Genomic DNA, 24279 nt, shown 5'->3' on the forward strand with positions numbered 1-24279 from the left:
GTGTTGTAAGATGTGGGAAGAAATTTTCTGTATGAAAACCAACTGCTGCAAATCAAATTCTGTTCTCAAAACGCAGAAGATTTTCTTTTTGGACAGTTAAGAAAATTTGAGTATGTCTTGTTACAAATAATGTAATAGGTCTGGTATTTGTTTTGGAAGATGTACTTATTCTGAAGAGCAGCTGAGATACTAAAGAGTATGATAATATCTGTAATTTCAAAGGTTTAAAATCCATTATATGTAAATAGGTATACAAAAATAGGATATAGCAAGGTATTGATACCTTAAATCTAAGTACAGGGTGTACTTCCAATGTTTATGTTTGAAAGTTTACATAGTAAAACAGGAACAGCAGACACCTACACATTTTGCTGTAATTTATTAAAACATTACAATTCTCATGTCTTTGGCGGGGGGGGGGGTATAAGTATACAGTCTCATATTCATTCTGTGTAAGTGAAGTGGCATCCAAGCTTCAATTGTTACAACATGTAAGTCTGCCGTGGTGGCGCCTTAGACTCAAGTGATAGTACCCTGCCTGTTGAATACTCTATTTCCTTCTCACCCTGAGATCTGTGACCCAACATTCTATAAAGGATAGCAGTTTGCCAAGTGACAAATTCAACCCATCTATGAAGTTATAACACATTTCTTTTTTTTTTTTCTTTTTTTTTTTTTTTTTTTTTTTTTGGTTTTTCGAGACAGGGTTTCTCTGTAGCTTTGGAGCCTGTCCTGGAACTAGCTCTTGTAGACCAGGCTGGTCTCGAACTCACAGAAATCCGCCTGCCTCTGCCTCCCAAGTGCTGGGATTAAAGGCGTGCGCCACCACCGCCCGGCTAGTTATAACACATTTCAAAAGGCAAATTGTTCCATACTATTTTTCCTTATTCAGGTTGGCTTTCTAAGACATATCACTTAAGTTCTGTATGCCAGGAGCCCTCAACATCATAAACACCTTTCATTTTACCTTTTCTCCAAGACAGCAACTTTCAGTCAATTACAAGATGCAAACCATTCCCTCATATGCCATCTGTTTAGAAAGCCTTCTTTTGGAAACCTCTCATCCTGGTGTGATGAATACTTACATATCCTGTACCATTTTTTTCCTGTTGGTGTTCCAAATTGAAAATGTTTGTCTGAACCAGGGAAATGTACTGCTGCCACTCGTAGGTAATGTGACAGTTTCTTTTACCCTTTTAATTGTGAAGAAACCCAGAATTTTGTCCATTTATTCTGAAAAATGGGGGGAGCCATAGAATCATTATGGTTAATGTATCATCTTTATAAATCAATGAAATACAAAGTGTTAGGTAGATTGTTGCCTTCTCCAAAAAGTTCTCAGCTCTTGTCACAAACCTGTAAGCAACTGAGCAGCTTCTGTCTGTATCTAAAGTGAAAAAACACATTACATATTAATAAGTGTAGTCTAACTCATAAAACTGAAGTTGATAAAATACACTGGTTTCTAAGAGTTTCAAGATAACAAAGATCGGACATGGTAAGAATAAAGTCTCTTGTGATTAGATGACACTCCAAAGAAACTCTAGTTCATATCCCTTAACCATCCAACACTCACCCCAGCCCCACTTCCCCACAGTGTCAGAAATTGAACTAGGTCTTTGTGCATATTAGGTAAGCACCTCTGACTGAGATGACTTTTATGTTTTAGAAATCACATCTTTTCATATATATATATATATATATATATATATATATATATATATATATATTTATATATAATCATTTATACTGCAGCAAGCAACTTAGAACATTTGGTGATAGTAACTAAAGAGTTCTCATGCTTAATCGTAAAGGTAAATAAAAAAAGGCACTTGTACTTTCCACAATACTATCACTTAAACAATGATGCTTTTATAGAAGTTCTCAGTTCATTTATTTACTAATGCCTCAATGAAAGCCTATCTGCCTTTATTACAGATATTTTACCTGTTTATCTTCCTCTGTGTGTGCTGGATAACCCTTGGCTTTTACCAGCCAGAAAGCAGCAAGCTTTTTGTTGTTTAGTTTCAAGTATGTCTTTCCTAACAGCAGCAAGTTTTTGCTGTAGAAGTTTGGATCCACTATAAATAAGGAGGAGAAACAAAGTCAGCTCCAGTGAAATAGTGTTTTTATTTTTATAGGTTTAAATTTTTTTGGTCTAAATTCTAATAAAATTGTGTGGTTAAACAATGATTAGGCTAATACAATTCTTTTGTTCAAATGTTATCTTAAAAAAACGTAAAATGATGATGTATTGAATATACTTACAGACTCTGTACATTACTATACCAAGGTCTCACTTTAAGAATTTATTTTTTGTTATCTGATAGAATATGAACTATATAAAAACATTTTCTTTTTAAACCACCCATCCTTATTGTATTTCAGTTGCTTAGAACAGTGTAGGGAAAGTAACATACTTAGTGAATCTGTTCAGTAAAGGAAGGAATACATGAATAAAATCATGGTTAAGATAAATCTGATCAGTTTGCTAAATATCTCCTATACTTAGGCACAGAGAGGGAAATATGAGCACAATTAAATGCTTTGCCAGATATAAGCTAATATGCTGCAAGAGGTCACATTAAAAAAGAACAACTAATTGAGAGATAGGCATCTTGGAGGATGAAGAGGATTTTAACAGATAAAGTAGAGAATATTCTTGGTTGAAAGAAAAGTGCAGATAGGTTCGAAGAATGTAAGAGTAGAAAAGTGGTTATCAGAAACTGGGAAGGGAAAGAGATGGAGAATGGGTAGGAGGTCACAAAAGTAGGGAAATGTTTTTTTAAAATAATTTACTATATATTTTTAGAAGATTTACAAGCTTTAGTACTTCCCAGTACAAAGATGATATATGCTTGAAATGGAGCTAACTGCTTTGATTTGGTAATTACATCATGTATGAATATATTGAATTACCAATGCTCCAAAATGTACAATTATGTGTTAAATAAAAAATAACTTTTTAAGAAGTCTTTGAATGAAATTATAAAGGAATCCTCTCACTTTCTTTCTTGAAAATGAGAGAGAAGTTCTTCTGCATGTCCAGGTGAGCCTGGAATTTAATAATTCATTGTAACTCAATGGCACAGTTCCTCAGTTTCCTATGTGCTGGTGACAACATGCATGCACCACCCCACTCAGTTCTAACTTACTTAATTTCCTCCTAATAACCTTGGCTTTCTGAGGCCAAGCATGGAGCTTCGTAATAGAACACATGTCTAGCACATATCAGGCTTTAGGGTTAAAAAAGAACAAAGCCTACTTTGGAGTGACTTTTATGATACACTTGGTAACGGACACTTGAGTCTCTTTCTTATTTCTTCTAGTTTTGGGGACTGAACTGAGGCATGTCAGCAAAGCACGTGCCATTGAGTTACAACCACAGTGCCAGTATTTTTTTTAAGGGGGAAACATGTAGGACAGGTAAGCGACAGTGTTAAAGTAGTAGCCATTTTTTTGAAAGTCAAAGTAAGAAGAACATTGAATTCTTTTACAATGGGATACAATATACTGTAACATCCAAAAAATAGTTTTCATTTAGGTGTCTCTAGTAAAATATCAAGTTAGATAATTGTGTAAGTCTCATTAAAAAATTACCTTAACTAAAGAGAACATTCTCGAATTGGAACTCTGAATTCAACTGCAATTCTGATATAAGTGATCCTTACTTTAAAAAATAAGTTAAAAATTGAGGCTGGAGAGAGGACTCTTGGTGAGATCACTACTCTTCCAGTGGACCTGGGTTCAATCCCAGCACTAGATGGCAGCTCACACATGTGTTAACTCCAGTCCTGAGGGGACCAGACACATATGTGTGCACAATATACATGCAAGGAAATTTTTTTCATTTATTTTATTATCCAGTGTGAAAGACACAGCAAATATATTTATCTTGACTTAAAATTTTCTATGACATAGTCAGCACTGAGGCAATATTATATGAGTAGTTCAAGTAAAAGGATTTTACCTTGTTCTGCCCTGTGAAAGTACTTCAAGGCCTGTTAAGAATATGAAGAGTAAAACAGTATGGAAAGAATTAGATTCAATAACTTAAAAAATAAAACCCAGATTTTCTCTAAGAGTTAGTCTTACTGTTAAAAGTGTCAGAAAGTAAATGATTATTAAGATAAGTGATAAATTCAGTAGTAAGATTAATATAGGCTTAATATAACACCATTAAATCATCTAAAACTAGAATTTTAATAATGAAAATCACTTCTAGTAATTACCTGGTTGCTACTTAAGAGTCTGTAGTAAACCATTCTGTCATAAAGCTAAGGAACTGATCATGTGGAATTCAGCTGTTAACTTTGTCTTAAATCATGACAGTCACGCTTCTGATACAAGCTGTTATGATTAAATGGTGAAATCACTCACTGCTTATACTTCATGAGGGGTGTGTGTGTGTTTTTGGCTGGGAATGGAAACAAATGTGACTGAATATATCATAGATTCCTAGGGGCAAACAACAACAATTGCTCCTTACTACAAGAGACGAATACTAGGATAATTTTTTTTTTTACCTGGCAAGTTCCTTACATTTTGAAAATTAAGTGACTAAGTAAACTCAAGATTTTCATCTAATAGGCTAGGAAGGTAGATAGTGGGTAGGACCCTGGTTCAAACCCTAGCATCCAAAGGATGGGCTGGGGGCTTGAAAGTCTATGTACAAATTCTTTTCTAGTTTTATTTATATAGGCCTTTAAAATATGAGGAACCTTTCAGAATCAAGAATTTTTTAAGTCAATTCTTACATGTTCTTCATTTCTCTAAATGACTTGCTATTACAAATAGAAAATGAAGCCGGGCGGTGGTGGCGCACGCCTTTAATCCTAGCACTTGGGAGGCAGAGGCAGGTGGATCTCTGTGAGTTCGAGACCAGCCTGGTCTACAAGAGCTAGTTCCAGGACAGGCTCCAAAGCCACAGGGAAACCCTGTCTCGAAAAACCAAAAAAAAAAAAAAATAATAATAATAATACAAATAGAAAATGGAGGTCTCTTTTAGCCATGAGCTACTTTAACTGACAGCATAACAGAATCATCAGCCACTCACCTAAATAAGAAGAAAAAAAGCACTCACCAGTCCTGGACAGTAAGTATTAAGTCTTTGAGATACTGTTGAATTGGATCATTAGAAACTTGCTCAAGTCCCTCACAGAATCAGATCTCCATATGTGTGGACACTGAAGAATGGTACTGCAGTTAAGAAATCAGTACTAACTTAACAAAGGACATCACACTACCTCCTCATAGGTGGAAGTAGGAGGATTTGCAAACAGCACTTTAGCAATTCTTCTTTGATACCAAGGCATTTCAGCAAATGTATAGCACCTACAGAAGAATATAGTATTAAGTACATTCAAACTGTATCTTTTTTTACCCACAGAACAAAAATCTTAATAAACTTTATAAAAGGAATATTACAATTTTAAATAATTTGAATGTTACATGATACATGGTTGGTTAATATTCATATTTAATTAATTTTCTAGAAACTGACCTGACTTAGTAGTTGAGTCATTTTGTGCCAGAATAACTAAGTGACACAGGATGATTATTATAATCTAATTTCCTTTCTTTCTTTCTTTCTTTCTTTCTTTCTTTCTTTCTTTCTTTCTTTCTTTCTTTTTTTTTTTTTGGTTTGTTTGGCCAGAGTTTCTGTGTGTAGCCTTGGTGCCTGTCCTGGAACTCCCTCTGTAGACCAGGTTGGCCTCGAACTCACAAAGATCCGCCTGCCTCTACATCCTGAAATTAAAGATGTGCGCCACCACCACCTGGCCTTACAATTTGTTTTAAGTTTTCTTTTGAGACATGCTACCCCGGGGCTAGCCATAAACTCCTAATCTTTCTGCCTCATCTTCACTCTTGAAGGGCTTATGCCTGGCTTACTATTAGTTTTGAAATAAGAAAATTCAGAATATTTTTTAAATAACCAAACTCAGTGTACTATACATGAATAACAATAATTGCCAATAATTTATTTAAAAAGAGTGAAGTAAATAATTAGCTTCCAAAAATAATGACAGGTTTCTGAGGTAGGACAAAAACCAGCCATTGGGGATCTTTGACTAGGGACTGAACTCCTTGAAGCATAGATTGTATCACGTTTGCTTACTGGCTAAGTAGCTGTCCTTTGATAATTATTAATCTTCAGTGAGTAGTTTAATCTGAAAAGTATTTCTTTTGTAAAAGACTTTGGTAGACTTTTATGGCAGCAAAAACAGAAAACATTTGTATGCCCTCATACCAGCAAAATAATACCTCATATTGAACACAAGATCACAATGAAACTGGAAGAAAGAATACACAGTTCTCCAGAATAATCAAATCTCAATCTGATGATTTGAAGGTACAAAGACCTCGTATAAGAATGCAGTTTTACTTAGAATTGTAAATGAGGTCTTTCCCAAGAAAGGAAATTAAAGGCCTATAGAAAAAAATCTTAAAGTGTTTTTTAGTTTTCTTGGGGTTTTAGTTTTCCTGGTGGTGAAAAGAGGGTTTTGAGACAGGGTCTCATGTGAACCATGCTGCCCTGAACTCACTATGTAGGTGAAGATGAACTTGAACTCCTGATCTTCCTGCCATTATCAAAGTTTTGGGATTACAGGCTTGTGCCACCATGTCTGCCTATGTTTACTACGTTTTAGTGATACATATACAAGTGCTATTCAGTGACTTAATTCTCAATTATGTTAGTGGTGTTTTTATGTAGTTTATTTTGCTTATAAGTAAAATAAAATATTGCTTATACATTGTATAAGATCACACTAAATAGGACAGAAACATTATTGAAATTTTCTTACCAAATACCCATAAGGTGAATTGAAGTAGCATCTTTAGGGTTCAGCTCAATTGCTTTCTGTTGAGAAATAAAATCAAAGAAGCAGTGAATTAAAAAAAGAAAAGGATAAACCTGTATTTTAAAGATGTATTTGTGTGTGTTTCTGTATGAATAAATGCCACATATCTTCAGGTACCCATGGAAGCTAGAAGAGGGTGCTGGGCCATTTGGAGCTGGAACCACCTAATGTGGGTGCTGGAAATGAACTCAGGTCTTTGGGAGAGTGGTCTCAGCACTCTCAACCACAGAGCCATCTCTCTAGCCCCAAACCTACACTATAATCAAGAAGAGCACTTCCCTCAGGATACACTCTCCCTCTCTTCACTGCCCCTTCCCTTGTGTGTGTTTACATGAGACACACCAGATGTCTCTCCAATCATTCTCCACCTTGTTTTTAAAGACAGGTCTTTTATCAAACCTTGAGCTCCCTGACTGTAGACCACCAGCAGGCTCCCAAAAACTTCTTGCCCCACACCTAGCATTTTGCATGGATGCTGAGCTTAGGTACTCAGGGTTGCATGGCAAATATTTTGACAGCCAACTCCTCACCCCTATATTCTTTATTGGTTAAAGTTGTTCTAGTACAATATTAAAGACATACTAAAGATATAGTTTCAGAAATCTGTTTAGGAGGTGGGAAAACCCATAAAATATACAAATTAACCTAATTCTGAAAAGTTTAATAAAGTACAGTTTTTACTGTTTCTTTAAAAGGAAGGATAAATAAGTCCTTCAAATTTAATATTGAAGAAAAGTCTTCCTGTTATCAAACCCCCATCAATATGGGACAAAATTATTATATATACCATTTGAAAAGGAATAAAAATACTGCTTCCAAAGCTGGAGGGATGGTTCAGCAGTTAAAAGCATATGCTGCTCTTGCAAAGGACTTAGGTTTGGTTCTCAATATTCCTGTGCCAGCTCACAACCATCTGTAACACAGTTCCAGGACTTCTGACACCCTCTTCTGATCTCTCGGCACTGCATGCATGTACAAGCAAAACACTTTTTTATATAATTTATTTGTATTTTATATTCATTGGTACTTTGCTTACATAAATTTCTGTGTGAGGGTATTGGGTCCCCTAGAACTGGAGTTACAGACAGTTGTAAGCTGCCATGTGGGTGTTGGGAATTGAACCCAGGTCCTCTGGGAGAACAACCAGTGCTCTTAACCACTGAACACTCATATTAAAGAAAAACAATGCTGCTTCCAATTATATTATAAGGTAACACTAATTCTGTGGTACAATCTTAATTCAGATATTTTAAAATATAGGACATGTAAATAAATTGTAAAATGTAATGATGCTTGTGTAAGAAGCTAGGTGTCCTGATTCCTAGTCCAATGTTATTTTTCTCTAGTAATTATATAAGCTAGATACTGGGACTTCTAGCTGTCAGCTTCGGAGGAGTTGCTGAGTAGCATGCCCAGCTTATTCCTACCTGTGCTGTTGTTCCAGTATAGTTTTGAGATGATCTACAATAATAAAAGATTTTTAAATGCTGGACACTTCTGTGTAGATTTGCTCTCTGTGTAAGAATAATGAAATAGTGTACACATAGAATATGAAATATATAGATTTATGTGTAATTTTTACCAATGAACAAAAATTACTAAAACAAGTAAATTAACTTTAGAGAGAAATTTGAACATAAAATACACATAGCATAATCTTGAACAAAATTATTACAACTAAGAAAGTGTAGCAGCTTGATTAGACTGTTATATTTTAACCACCGAGCTGTCAAAACCTTCCAGAGAAACCGACTTAACCTCTGTTTGTTTGTTTGTGACACAGTGTCATTCAGAATGGTCTTGAACTCACAGACATTTGGCTATCTCTGCTTCTGCGTATGTGGATTAAAGGCATGTGCCACTACAGATACCAAATTTTTAAATTCAATACAATGTTATTAATTATGCTACAAGTGGTTTGAAAAACTTTGCATGCTGGAAACTTTTCTTTTGGAGCATTCACTCTTGAAGGCCATCTCTCATTGTAGAGAAACTTGGGGTAGATCCCTAAACAACAGGACAAGTAAGAAGGAACTAAGATAGATGAGAGGCCATCTTGAATCACTCAGTCCTAACTAAATAAAGCATAAAAATAGCCATAGCTCTACCAAGCAAGGCAGAAGCCCTAATACATAAAATTTACCCAGAAAAGTGGGAAAAAAATAATGATTATTGCTCTATCCCACTGGGCTTTGGGTGTGCTTTCTAAAATGAAATAGGTCTTGTTCTGTTTCCTCGTGTAAGCCTCTAACTCCTAGGCTTAGTAATCTCATGCCTCTGCCTTTCAAGAAGTTGGCCTACAAGTATGCAGTAACATGTTCTGTATACAATAATTGGTAACTAAATCACATCCACTCAGAAAAATACTTCACTTTTAAAATTCATGAACTTAAATCAGTACCTGAAAATGTTCCTTGATAATGTAGGCATTTGCAATCTTAACCTTGATGCCTTCATAGTCTCCAACATCACTAATGCAGATTGCATACCACTAAAAGTAGGAAAAATAAAAAGTGAGAATACTGTTCTTAATATTCCATCTAATGCAAATAAAAAATTACATGAGTACTCTTCAGTTTTTATTCTCATTTAGCAAAATGTTACTGAGCATAATGATGACTTAAGAACAAAAGGTACAAATAAAACAGACATGGTCACTAGGAACTAAAGGCTAGGACACACAGTGATAATACAAGGTAGTAAGTGGTGAAATCTAAGACAACTACCAATATAATAGAGAAATAACATCTGAATATACATTTAGTTAGGTTTGTAACTGGATGACTCCTTGTCTTCGCATCTACATCTGCACGGCTGTATTAGAGTCACAGCTGCTAGCTATGACATCACCTTCATAGCCACTGTTGAACAATGGACCCAAACTGAGACTATCTGAGTTTCTCTACCAAGAACTAAACTTAAAATATCTAAATTTCATAAACTCAGGTGTTATGGAGAGCCACAAGATTTAGAGTAGTGTAGGGGAAAAAAATGTCTGCAGTAAAAAATATTTGTGGAGACTCAGAGCAATTGAGTTAATTTTTCTTGGGGATCAGAAGGACCTGCCTTTGAATTCTGTGCATACAACAGTTTCCTATTGCATTCCTGTGAGCTATAGCTATAGGATCCCAATACACAAAATTAAAAAATATAAATCTATGTGTCCTGACATGTTTACTGGAAATATAATGGCACATTTTGAAATACATATACACACCTCTCTATAGACTACTATCATTTAATCTCTCTTGTTATCCAGTTGTACAAATTCTGTTCATTAGAAGGGTTACAGAGGATTTTGACTTGCTGCTCAGATCTTCCACACATCAAAGCTATTGAATAAAGTAATCTCTTATGAGTGGCTAGGGGTATAGTTCAGTGGCAGAGTGTTGGGTTTTCATGTGCAACCCACTATACCACAAACACAAAACCTCTGTTTTAAAAAAGGGATTTGTTTAATGTGTATGGGTGTTTTGTCTGTATGTATGTCTGTGTACTGTGTGTGCTGTGCCCTAAGGACAGATCAGGGCTTCAGATCCCAAGCCGGCATGTGGGTGCTGAGAACCGAACCAGCATGGGTTCTGTAACGGGTACTTGAGATGCCGATAGAATCTAAATGCCAGCATATTTTTTGGTATGCTAATAGGCAACACATTTAGCTATTTGTCCCAAGTTTCTTCTATACCTGACACTACCTACTAGCTTTTTGGGAACCTATTCTTTTTGGATGGATACCTTGCTCAGTTTAGATATAATAGGGAAGGCCTTAGTTAGACCTTCCCCAAAGCTATGTGCCTTACTCTTTCTGAGGAGTGGGTAAGTGAAGGAAATGGGAGGAGGGGATGAAGTAGGAACCTGGATTGGTATGTATAATGAAAAAAAGATAGTTATCTATTTTAAAAAATTTTTTTCTTCTTAAAAAAAAAATCCTAATCCAAGACTGTGCATTGACCTCACCACCCATGTCTCTGCATTACTGAAAACCAGTCAGGAGATGCAAAAGCTAGATAAGATACAGGAATCACATTAGTTCTCAGTTTTCCAATTGCTATACTCCTGCTGCTACATACACCAGAAACAATGAGAAAAAGAAACATTGTAAATTGGGGTGGGCGGATGGGTTGGTTCAGACAAGGTCTTACAATGTGGCCTAAGCTATCCCAGAACTCTCCATTCTGCCTTGGCTTCCCCAGCTGCTGAGATTACAGGTTTATACCAATATGCTCAGCATTAAACATAGTATGTCAGATGCTTGCTATATGAACTACAGATAAAGACTGGTAACTTCCAGTATTTGTTTAAGAACAGGCACTCATAAGCATTCACAGAAGTATTTTATCAAGCATACGAACATAGTTAGATGTCCTGTTCAAACTCAAAACTGTAGCAATCCTCTCTAGTCCTTTAAAATGGAGCCATTTTTTCTCCTCACATAAATTAGGGATAATGGGTAAGTAGAGACCAACACAGCCTTCCTCACAGGACATTTTATTAACTAACTCACCTTATGAGCAGCAAAACTCGACTCGTTTTTCTCTAGTGCTCTTTTTGCATACTCTAGAGCTTCATACACCAAAATTTTTTTTTCTTCTTCTGAAGTCCTACTAAGCTGTGCTATGTCACGTGATGCTCGTGCCAAACGCCACAGTAGCTCTGCATCCTCACTAATTTTGGACAAGATATGAAACCATCTTAATTCACACTGAGAAACTGTTAGCAGTCAGATCACTAATGAAAGTTCTTTTGGTTTACTCAGGATATATCAAGTATCATAAAGGACATTATTAATACTATTATTTTCTTTCATAAAAGCCCTTGCTAAAATCTACTGAAATTTTCCAAATTATTTGCAAACATTAACTTATCTATACATAATAGCTAAAACATCAGCTTATTGAAAAATATTTTTGTATTTAAGTTCTCTGAACACTTTTTGTCAAGCTCAACATATAACATGAGGCTTGATTTACTAACATTGTACTTCATACAACCCCTAACTGGTTTAGATACTACCATAAAATACATTAGCTTTATGGACAGAATCATACTCTATAAAAATGGAACTGCCAAATCCTTTTCCCCAAATATATCTGGCCAAAAAAGATGTGTGATATTTACTTATTTGTCCATAAATGAGTGATTGAACAAATGCAATCTCAAACTAAAATTCAATGCCATCATGCTGTATGACATACATCAAGTAAGGGCACTGAACTCCTTGAAGATCTGTTAGTTAAATACAGGCATATAAAACAAAAAAATAACTAATAATTAAAAATCACAAGTGATAAAAAATGTTTTAACCTTAAGTTACTTTTTATTAAATGTATGTGTCTTCAAGCCTAATTTGTATTTTCTCTTTGTTAATGAAAAATAACATTCACTTAAATGTTGAAGCTATAAAGGTATCAAAAGTGTACAGCTTACTTTTCAAATAAGCAATGTAAAATGCCCAAACAGCCAACTCATGAAGACACACTGAAGAAGTAATGACTTAGTCTACAGATACCTAGCAACTAAAGTTGAGGGGAATAGGAAGGGCGAGATTATTAATAAAATTAGATGAAAGGCAACTCAATATTCCAGAAGTAAATGCCATTTAGCCATATTCAACTCATAGGGTTGACCACCGCTACCTTCTGAATGAGTGTACACTGACATTCTACACTAACCATGTAGTCTACGACTAAAAACAGAAAATGGATGTATTTGCTGTTTCTCTGAAAACTCTAAACACAGCTGTCATTCAGAAGTGCCACAGACCACCCTTCTCCCCCTCCCCCCACTCCTCTCTCCCTCCCTCTCCAGTCCAAAGAGCAGGCAGGGTTCCCTGCCCTGTGGAAAGTCCAAGGTCCTCCCCCCTCCGTCCATGTCTAGGAAGGTGAACATCCAAACTGTCTAGGCTCCCACACGGCCAGAACATGAAGTAGGATCAAAACCCCGTGCCATTGTCCTTGGCTTCTCATCAGCCCTCATTGTTCGCCATGTTCAGAGAGTCCGGTTTTATCCCATGCTGAGGCTGGGAGGAGAGGGAAACTTTTTTTTTCCCTTTTCTCAATTAAAAAAAAAACAAAAAAAGAATAGATAGTTATGTTTATAGTTTCCTTTAGTTATGATAAAAAATTAATTAGATGTAAAACTTTAGACTCACAAAGATAGAATAGATGATAGAGTATATTCTTTAATTTTGGCAAATACAAATAGACTATATATTGTAACAGTAATTCTTACTTGATAACTGTTTTTTATATGTAATTTTACTATGTTAAAGTAAAAACCTTCCTTTTTAATTAGAAAAAAAAAGAAGTGCCACAGAACCATCATCCCAAACTCCAGTAAATTCATTTAAATCCTATACCAGTTAGGAATTTCTTTTTTAAAAAACATGAAATATGGGTGATAATAAAATGCAGCCGGGCGGTGATGGCGCACGCCTTTAATCCCAGCACTCGGGAGGCAGAGGCAGGCGGATCTCTGTGAGTTCGAGGCCAGCCAGGTCTACAAGAGCTAGTGCCAGGACAGGCTCCAAACCTACAGAGAAACCCTGTCTCAAAAAACTAAAAACAAAAAAACAAACAAACAAACAAAAAGCATATATTTAGTGTTACTTTTATGAACCAATGCAAAATAGAAAAAAATACTTCAACATTCTAGTAGAATAAGAACAATCTTTACAATTCAATGAGATTCAAATAGCACTTTTCAATCATTTACTTTAAATAATGATTTACTATAAAATGAACTCTAGGAAATAATACTTTGAATAAAAAGTGTCATACAAAAATTTTAATACCAAGAATGCTTTTATTGTTAACAAAAGCTTTTTGAGTTAACCTCAGACACAGATAAATCATACATAGCTTACCTTTCCTTGTACTGTGTGAGCAACTGATAAAGCTTCTCTGTTTCTCCACTTTCATATAGGTAGTCTGCTTGCTCAAGTATTTCTTCAACTTCCAAAGCATAACATGAAAATAAAAATTACCACTGATATATATGCTAACAAAACCAGACACAGAAACTACCATTACATCAGAAATTCTGAACCATCAAGATAAAAGTACTGTAGTAGTAAGCATGAAGTGGTTATAGTAAGTGATCTACTGAAACCACAAAGAACACAACCCAGACAACACAGGATACTAAATTTGATTAATACATGTTTAAAAATGAAAAAAAAATTCCTTATGAGGAATTCATGGCACAGAAACTACAATCTTTTTGCTTCCTAGTAGACATGTCTGGTGGCTACAGAGTATCAGACACCCCTTCTGTCCTCCTTAGGTAAATGTTCATATATAACCCCCACCTCCCTCCCTCCCTCTCTCCCTTCTTCCTTAAAAATGTGTAATCTCTTCTGATTCTAAAAAGGAATTCTGAAACCCACACTATATGTGATATATAAGAAAAAATAGTTACAGTACTACAGACTCACAATAGGTACTCAAATAGGAGCATGTAGACCACTCCATGTACATATCTGAGAATTGGTTGTTCTCTTATTTAATATTCTGAACTATCCTGAGATATTTAAAAATAAGCTATGCTGCTGACATAGAAACCACATTGTATAAAACAATCTAAACTTTTAGAGTAAATTACTTTCAAGTTAAAGTATGAGAGTATTGATATCCTGAGGTGAGGTAAGAAACACAACTATACAATGATATCTTAAACTTGACCTAAAATGAATACGCCCAAGTTCATAACACTTGAGCAAAATTTTTCCAAGGAAGAAATATCAATGGTATGAAACCTGGCAGGTATATGTTCTAGAAGCTTTTTGACTTTCTAGTTTTTGTTTGTTTGTTTCGTTAAATGAATTGCAGTCACATCAGAGTCATCAATACAAAAACAAAATACTCCTCAAGTTATACTCAAGTGGGCTGGAGAGATGGCTCAACAGATAAAGGCTAGGCTCAAATCCAAAAATAAAAGTTTCCTCAGGTAACCAAAATTTTCAAACTTCTGTGTTTTCTTTATATAGGACTTACTTAATTCATGAAAAATAGGCATACTGACAGTCAAGGATCAGGATAACATTATCATCCAGATCTAAGGCAAAGCTTTCCCACCAGTAATTCTGTGTGTTTCACAAGTACAAAAAACAATGCTATTAAAAATATTAGGAAATATAACTTAATAGTACTGAACATCTGTTGGTTTGTTCATCCTTGAGGAATGTTTTAAGAGTGTGAAAAGAAGGAAACGGAAGTGATACATGAAGAACCTTTAGGTTGCTCACTTGTGACAAACTTATCTCTTAAGTAGTTAACAAGTAAGTTTCCACCTGCAGGAGGGTACTGCAAATCTATTAATCAAAGACTTTATTTTTTTATTAAATAATTTATTTTTTACATGCCATACCCATTTCTCCCTCCTTCCTTGGTGTAGGAGGGTCTTCTGTCTATGTGTTGCTTTCATTGGTTAAATAAAGAGACTGCCTTGGCCTTTTGATAGGACAGCAGCTTAGATAGGCAGAGTAGACAAAACAGAATGCTGGGAGAAAGGAGGCAGAGGCGGAGAGCCGCCTGCTATAAAGCTGCCAGGTTAGACATGCTGAATCTGTCCCCGGTAAGTCCTGAGCTCATGGTGACATACAGATTATTAGAAATGGGTTGAATCAAGATGTGAAAGTTAGCCAATAAGAGGCTAAATATAATGGACCAGACAGTGTTTAAATGAATACAATTTGTGTGTTGTTATTTCGGGACATAAGCTAGCCAGGGAGCTGGGCGGTGAGAAGTGGCCCGCCATTCCTTTTTACAACACTCCCTCTCCCCTCACTTTTCCCTACCCCACCCCCATCCTCAGAGTGTAAGGCCTCCCTTAATAAGCACTAAATCTGCCCCATCACCTCCTTGAGACAGGACCAAGACCACTCTCCCTCCCCAGGGCCTACGCTGTACAAAGTATCTCTCCAAAGAAAATGGGCTCCACAAAGTCAGTTCCTGCATTAGAGTTAGATCCTGGTCCCACTGCTGGTGGCCCCATATACTGCCTAATCCCCACCGCTGTCACCTGTATTCAGAGGGCCTAGTTTGGTCCTGTGCAGGTTCCCTAGTTGTCAGTCTGGAGTCAGTTAGCTCCCACTAGTTCGGGTCAGCTGATTCTGTGGGTTTCCCCATTATGGTCTTGACCTCTTTGTTCATATTATTGCTCATCCCTTACTTCGATTGTACTCCAGGAGCTTGGCCCAGTGGCTAATTGTCTCAGAGTTTAAATTTTAAAGAAATTTTTTTTTTAAGTTCTTCTATTTCTTCATTTCTTGTCAGAATGGGTATTTGCTACCACCTTGTGGTAAGCACAGATATTAACATTAAAAAAATTAAAAATTCAGCTAGAATCCACAGTGGTTGTGTGTGCCTAGCAAGCAAAAAGCCAAGTACCTTGATAAAACAGACAAAAAAGTATTGTTATGAGGCCCAGAAAACAGTCCCTAATAGGTATGAAGTGGCATACTCTCACTTGTGCCAATATGCCATGGGACTGAAACTAGTCACGAAGTCCAGCCAGTTCATGGAGGACTACACGAAGGCAGGCGTCTCAGAAGTGGGCAGGGGTCTAAAGGGAAGTCAACTTGGAGACCAGCAGCACTGATGTCTTTGTTTCTTTCCTTTGTTATCCCCAGACCAAGCGTGTACTAAAGAGATTTTCATTTTCTTTCCTTTCTTCTGGCTTGGAATATATTCTATATTTGTTTTTTCTTTAGTCATCTGTGGTGATCTGAATAAAAATGGCCGCCATAGGCCTGTATATTTGAATTCTCAGTCTGCAGGAGTGGTACTACTTAAAAGGATTAGGAGTTGTGGCCTTTTTGGAGGAAGTGTCATTGGGGGTGGGCTTTAAGGGTTCAAAAACCTAAGCCAGATCCTAGTGTCTCTCTCTTCCTGCTCCCTGTGTATCTAGATGTAGAACTCTCCAGCACTAAGTCTGCTTGAGTGATACCGAGAATGGGCTAAACCTCTGAAACTGTAAGCAAGATCCAATTAAACGCTTTCTTTTATAAGACTTGCTGTGGTCATGTTGTTTGTTCATGATAACAGAACACTGGCTGAAAGAGTCACCCTACATTTTCTCACCTGTATACTGTATTTAACAATGTTTGAAGTTAAGCTGGGTGAACCTTGGAGAGAAGAAGCAGTTGGGCCACTATGAATTTGAGGTCAGCCTGGTATAGTTCCGGTCCAGCCAGAGCTACATAGTAAAACTCCATCTCAAAATATAAAAGAAGATAAAACGTCTTAAGTTAATCACTGTTTTATGGAATATATCTCTGAAATCTGGTTTCCTTTTGCTCATTTTTATTGCTTTCTATTTTTTAAGTCTTATTTTGCTGTTTTGTTTGTTTTAACAGTACTGGGGATCAGCCCAAGGCTTTGTTGGTACTAGGTAAGCACAATACCACTGTGCTACACAACCAATTCTTTTGTTTGAATTTTCAAACTAAGTCTCTCTGTGTAACCCAGGCTGGCCTCAAACACTAGATTCTCCCAGCTCAGCCTCTCAAGTATGGGGATTATTGTTTTGTCTTTAAGACAGCCTTTTTACTCTTATATAGTCTGTGCTTGCTTGAATTTTCCACACACAAAAAATATTTTTGTTCTTGGTTCATAGTACTACTTCTGAGATTTACTACCTGAGTAGTTTATTTCATGTTTATTACCTGAGTGGTCCATATTTTATTAAGTCATTAAAAAAGGATCATTCCTATTTTTTAATATATATATTAAATTTTATAAATATATACATATCACTGACTGACAGTGAAGAACATATAGTACTATTAGTTTCATTATACATTCAAAAATAAGCAAATGAGAAAATCTCAAAATCTTTGGCTGAGAGAATAAAGAATTTGCTCTACAAGCATGGAGATCTTAGTTTTAGATCTTCAGAACCCATATAAAAATATGATTTGGGCATCACACATCTGTAATCCCAGCACTTGGAAGCAGAGATCCAGGTTCAGTGACTTTGTCTCAAAAATTAAATTGGGGGCTGGAGAGATGGCTCAGAGGTTAAGAGCACTGACTGCTCTTCCAGAGGTCCTGAGTTCAATTCCCAGCAACCACATGGTGGCTCACAACCATCTGTAATAGGGTCTAGTGCCCTCTTCTGGCCTGCAGGTATGCACACAGACAGAATATTGTATACATAATAAATAAATAAATAAATAAATAAATAAATAAATAAATATTTTTTTTTAAAAAAAAATTAAGTTGGAGGGACTAGAGAGATGGCTCAGCAGTGAAGAGTCCTGGCTGTTCTTCCAGAGGTTCTGGGTTCAATTCCCAGTTCCCCCCTGGTGACACATGACTGTCTGTAACTGTAACTCTATGGAATCCTATGCCTTCTTTTTGTGTGTAGATATATGCAGACATAACACACATATACATAAACAAAATAATTAAAAAGTTGGAGAGCCAAAGAAGTCACAACATCGGCCTCTGGCATATGTGGACAGGGTCACACGTTCTGCCACCCACAGAATAAATCTTCAAGATCTTTAGTTTATGCTTACCTTTGGCTGTGGCATGAACCACGGCAGCCTGAGAAATGACTTGGTAGGTTTCAAAACCCAAAAAAGACAAGGCTGAGAACAAAAGGCCTCTCTTGAAAGGTCGAGTGTTTCTTATTACCTAGAGAAAATATATTAAAATTATGAAACTCAGAAATCATAAAGAATTTGCAACCCCAAGTAAAACATATTAATTTTTTTCCACCTCCAAAGCAAGTAATTACCAAATGCTAGAAAAAAAAATGGTTTGCCAGTTCCTCAGTAAAACTACTTCAAACCTTGCATACAGTATATCTTTGTAGTAGAGCATCATGCAACAAGGCACTTGTTTCAAGACCCAGAATATCAAAATGAATGAATGAATATGACAAAGTGACTATTACATTATTATGGAAATTTTTATAGAGACAGAGGTACTACAAATTGTATGGAATAATATTAATAATAAACTTATCAATTATATCATTTATCCTATAAACCAACATATAACAAATACTAATTACAGGTAAGCTGAAATCTAATTACTACACATAAAATATATATACTGGGCTGGAGAGACGGCTCAGAGGTTAAGAGCACTGGCTGCTATTCTAGAGGTCCTGAGTTCAATTCCCAGCACCCACATGGTGGCTCATAATCATTTACAATGAAATCTGGTGCCCTCTTCAGGCCTACAGGCAGAACACTATGTATATAATAAGTAAAATCTCAGTATATGTTCTTGGTTCATAGTACCACTACTTCTGAGATTTACTACCTGAGTAGTTTATTTCATGTTTATTACCTGAGTGGTCCATATTTTATTAAGTCATTAAAAAGGATCATTCCTATTTTTTAATATATAAAATTATATAATATATATGTATACAGCTCTCAGTGAGGATATTGTCCAAAGACCCCATAATTTTTAAATAGAGGATGAATAATCATTATTTAAGATGAGTATGGCAGCATATTATATGCCTATAATCCCAATACTCAGGAGATAGAGGCAGGCGGACCAGGAAAATATTCAAGGACAATCTCAGAAACAGTTGCTGAGTTTTAGTTCAAAGCCAACTAAAATAGACCTGAAGCCCAGCCTCAAACAACAAGAAGATTTAGAATCAGTTTATATAATCATCATCAGATAATTCTGACCAATTACGAGAACAAATACATCACTCCTACAACTCTTCCCCTTTTCCATCCCTCTTCTATTTGACACAGTAGCATTTTTTCCTTTCTGTCAAATCATTTGACCAGCATGAAAACAAACTTCTATCTTTATTAAAAAGCAGCCTGTAATTTTTTCAATATTTTGGAGACAGGGTCCTACTTTATAGCCCAAACTGGACTTGAATAGTTTCTTGGTCCTTCTGTCTCTGCCTCTAAAGATGGGATTACAAGGTTCTAGCTATCTTTTTTTTTTCCTTCTGAAAACAACCTTTGGCCAGATATGTGACTCAGAGGTAAAGTACTTGTAAGATCTATGTTTAATTTCAGCTGAAAAAAAAAATAAAGCACACTTCCCCTTGATTTTAAATCTCATTTCAATCTCCATTCCCAACTCTTTCAAAACATTCTCCATCCTGTTTGGCTGTTTCTACTTTCTAGCTCCTATTTTCTCTTGAACCCACAGATTATATATTTGAGACAATCTCTGGTAGCCCAGGCTGACCTTGAACTCATTAGTAGCTGAGGATAACCTTGAACTTTGATCCCCCTGTCTACATAGTCTAAAAGAACAAGCATGAACAATCTACAAATTCACTTTTAACCAAATCACTCCATGAATGATGTTTTGTTTCCCAGATTTTGGAATATTTATAGAAACATGATGAACCATCATGTGGTTAGGACCATAGTATACCCATGAAATTAATTTGTGGTTTTTATAATCTTTGTACACAAAGCCTGTAAATAATGTTGTGTAATATTATTAGTGTGCCTGTGTTTTAACTTTGACCTGTTACAAGAAGTCAGTAAGAATTTCCAATTCTATGGCACTCAAATGCCTTGAATTTTGAAGCATTTAGGAAGTTCAATTTTCAAATTAAGAATGCTCACTCTGTATTTCCTGTGGTCAATTCTGAGTTCTCATTGTACTTTGGCATATCAACAGCATTTGATAGACAAGTATTTCCTCTTAGCAAAAATTATAATAGGAATAAAAATAGACATGTTATGAACTGATACTAAATTTTAAGACCAGCTTTACTGGAATATTCACTAATAAACTACATACTTGAGGGTACAATTTTATTATATATATAAACTGGGAAAATCCATTTTCATCAGCACAATTAAGATAATGAACATACTCATTAACTCAAAACTAATTTCCTTGGAATGTACTTTCCCAGCATTGTGTTTAGTTACTGTTAAAACAGTTCAGTTTGGTTTTGAAATATTATTCTCTTTGATTTTTCTCCTGTCTCACGACCTTCCTTCTCTTTTAGTAGTTCCTCTCCAATGTCTCCTTATCTGTTGTATGTGTCTAGAGCTTAATCCTAGACCTCTGTTTTGTATGTGTTCTTATTTCCTCTTTGCCAGATTTGACCCATTCTATCTCTAACCTGGATGACCGTTCTAAACTTGAGAATCACTCAGCATCTGTCTCTATATGAAGTATATTATGAATTTCAAGGCACGATTTTTCCCACCATCCCCTCTCTTCTCAGTTTTTCCTATTAAGATAAATGGGAGCTATATTTTCCTTGTTATTTCTTTTTTCTTTGTTTTATTTTTACTTTAGATTCATTTATTTTATTTTAAGTCCATAAGTGCTTTGCCTGCAAGTATGTGTATGTTCTATGTGCATGCCTGGATCCTTCAAAGGTCAGAGAGAGTGTCAGATCTTCTGGAACTGGAGTTACCACAGCTTGTAAGCCACCATATAGGTGACCAAAGATTGTAAACCACCATGTAGGTGTTAGGAACAGAAACAGGGTCCTCTGAAAGAGCACAGAGTGTTTTAACAACTGCCACTAAGCTATCTCTCCAGCCTTCTTGTTCAGTTTTTAAAAACAAACAAAAACACCACTGACTCATCTAGATTCTCTTGGAATCTACATTTAATCCACATCTAAACTTCTGATATAGACTTAGACTAAAAAATGGAAAATATACCACATTCTAATTTTTTGAATATTCTGTTAAAAATGAATACTAAAGATATATTAGCACCCATGACAAATCAGCCACAAAACAGCATTTCATGTTCTGAATGTATTCTTAATTTTCAAAGACAGCTTAGCGGTTTGTAGTCTTGCCTAACATATAAGAAGCCCTAGGTTGGATCTTCATCACCATATAAACTGGGCTTGGCGGTGCTCTTAATCACAGTACCAGCCGGGCGCGGGGGGGGGGGGGGGTGAGCACAGGAGGATCAGGAGTTCATGGTGTCCCTTAACTACATACCTGGTATACACAAAATCTTGTATTAAAAAAAAAGAGGAGGAAGAGAAGAAAAGTAGGACTAAGGAGACAGTATGCCAGGTTTATAGGCATGATGTTAGTGCCTAAAAAAAAACAAAGGGAAAAAGACCAATATATTTAACATTAAATTTTAGTTGCCTACTAATCCACAGGTAATGACACAGTAGGAAGGTTGTATATACTACTGTAATTTGAGAAAAATGTCACATTTAGAATGCTCAACATTTTGTGCTTAAGTAATATGTAATTTTCTTAAGGGGTATGTTGCCATTGAGTGACTATATTTCTCTGTTAATTCATAAATTGACAGTTTATCTGCTGAGTTCTGATCAGTTTGATTAATATCAAGCAATCCTTTATTCCTTTATTTATCTCTGAGAAAGTAGAAAAAAAATAGTGTTTCTATGGTTAAAATAAAAGACCCAGGACACCTCCAAGACACTGATAACTTTAAGAATGTATTCAACAGCTAGAATATGCCACTTCACCTTGTACCTCTAAAGTGGAATGTAATGCTTTTTATAATGAGTTCTTAAGCAGTAACAACAACAACAGAAGTCTCTTGAAGGAGCCATAAAGATGACTCAGTGGAGAAAGGCACTTGCCACCAAGGCCTTATGATCTAAGTTCAATCCCTGGGACCCACAGGATGAAAGGAGAAAGCAAATTTCCACAAGTTTTCCACTCTAGCATGCATCTGAACACATATACAGAATGTAAAATGTAATTACAATTTTTAAAGCATTTCATATAATAAGTATACTCTCAGACATATTTTTCTTCAACATTAATTTTACCAACTTTAGAGTCATTTTTTTTAAAAAATCATTAGATGAAAGGAATATGTTAAAATTCTTCCCCTTTTCTTTGTAATTTTTGCCACAATATTTTCCTCTTAACTATTAGAATTCCCTGTGATGGATACAAAACCTCTTCTTGGTGTAATATTAAATACTTTGAATATTTTACCATGGCTGAAGAATACAATTATTTATGAGCCGATTGTGGTGGTGCTTGCATTTAATCCCAGTATTTAGGAGGCAGGGATAAGAGGATCTATGTGAGGTCCAGGCCAGCCAAAGCTACAGAGACCCAGTCTGAAAAACAAAACAAAAAGTTACATGCTAAAAGTTCAAAAGGTAATTAATTGGCAGACCTACTGAGCTTCTTAGCTATCCATAAGCCAACTTGGCTCTCTTAATACTGTCCAAAATATAACTCACTTCCCCTTTACCCCTCAAATTTCTTTTGGCAGTCATTTCTCACACTATCCATTAGGCTGTTTCAGCTAGAAACTAAAGAATTCTCCTTGACTTTTTTTGGGGGGGAGGGGGGTTATTTGTATTTATTTTTTTCAAGACAACAATAGGGTTTCTCATAACCTGTACCATGCAACTGTAATTCTGTCAAATTCTTTGAACTCATCTACTTACTTACATTTCCACTAGAGTTCAAACAACATTTCTTACCCATCCTACACCAAGAACTCTGTAACATTCACTCTTGCATATCCATTCTGTGGCCAGAACTACAGCATTGAGCCATCATGCTGGGCATAACCCGAGTGCCGCAACCCTCGGTGGCTTGGCAGAAAGTGACTTTTTCAACGGTCAAAGGTCTTTCACCTTCCCGTTCTATTTTCGGACAGGAAGGGCAGGGAGCACGCACACGTCCACGAACGTCTAGCCGGGATGCAGGACCACCCGGGACGCCCTGCCGAAGGAGAAGGCAGGCCCAGGACAGCGGGTTACCTCGGAGCCACAGTGTCCCCGGCTGCCCCAGGTCCTCGCCAGCTGACGGAAGCTCTGGGTGGCTCCGCGCCGCAGAGGGAGAAGGCGCCACAGCCGCGAGGACAGCGCCATGACTGACAGCTCCGCAGCCTGACCGAACGGGGCGGGGCGAGAGGCTCGTCAGGACGGCCGCTCTCCAGCTTCCCGGCCAGCACTTCCGCCACGCCCGCAGCTTCCGGGTCTCGGGATTCAAGGACCGGAAGTGGCTTGACGGGAGGGGGGGTGGGGGGACGGACGACGTCACGCCTGTGCGCAGCATGCTCAGGTGAGCGGGAGCGCCCTCCTCTGGCTACTGGCGGTTGTCCTAATTTTTGCGGGAGCTTTTCCTCCCTTTGGCCAAAGCGTAAATTAACAGAGCAGAACTCAAAATTCTAAAGTACACCCAATAATGTATGCATGAAAGAAAAGGTGATTAAAAACAATTTTTCTATAATTCTCCAAAGTCTTCAGAAGTGAATCCTGGCACTTATGGTCCTTTTGGAAAATAAATGCTTGAATGAATTAAATTGTGCCGCATAGGAAGACAGTGGAAAAATTCAGAGGCTGGAGGTGGTGGGAACTAAAGTTGGGGAACCCATCGAGAAGAGGAGGAAAGCAAAGCCCCACCGGGTCTGAGTCAAGAAATACTAGGAAGAGGGGGAACCCTACAATAGCCAGACGTTCAGAATCTAGCCTGCATGAAGTC

General features: G+C 36.7%; 1 protein-coding gene across 2 annotated transcripts; it reads right to left on the minus strand.

Annotated features, from left to right (window-relative positions):
* Positions 1-365: 365 nt before the first annotated feature.
* Rmdn1 (regulator of microtubule dynamics 1) lies at positions 366-23776 on the minus strand. Of its 2 annotated transcripts, XM_075966914.1 has the most exons (11): positions 23556-23776; positions 18388-18505; positions 13729-13816; positions 11368-11527; positions 9265-9354; positions 6807-6862; positions 5247-5334; positions 3971-4001; positions 1948-2081; positions 850-1387; positions 366-651 (listed from the first exon to the last, which is right to left on the minus strand). In XM_075966914.1, exons 1-10 carry the CDS (start codon positions 23664-23666, stop codon positions 1349-1351), a joined length of 915 nt encoding a protein of 304 aa, XP_075823029.1. In that variant the 5' UTR covers positions 23667-23776; the 3' UTR covers positions 366-651; positions 850-1348. The 2 variants fall into 2 exon arrangements, with proteins under 2 accessions (XP_075823029.1, XP_075823028.1); XM_075966913.1 differs by lacking the exon at positions 1948-2081 and having other exon boundaries at positions 366-483; positions 1172-1387; positions 23556-23757.
* Between the last annotated feature and the right edge of the window lie 503 nt (positions 23777-24279).

This window comes from Microtus pennsylvanicus, chromosome 3 (genome assembly GCF_037038515.1).
Source record: "Microtus pennsylvanicus isolate mMicPen1 chromosome 3, mMicPen1.hap1, whole genome shotgun sequence".
NCBI lineage: Eukaryota > Metazoa > Chordata > Mammalia > Rodentia > Cricetidae > Microtus > Microtus pennsylvanicus.

Coding starts and splice junctions, on each gene's coding strand:
- Rmdn1 (XM_075966913.1), bottom strand. CDS start 23,666: ATGGCGCTGTCCTCGCGGCTGTGGCGCCTTCTCCCTCTGCGGCGCGGA. Junction 13,817..18,387: donor GGTTCATGCCACAGCCAAAG/GTAAGCATAAAC, acceptor ATGCTTTGGAAG/TTGAAGAAATACTTGAGCAA. Junction 11,528..13,728: donor CTCACACAGTACAAGGAAAG/GTAAGCTATGTA, acceptor GTCCAAAATTAG/TGAGGATGCAGAGCTACTGT.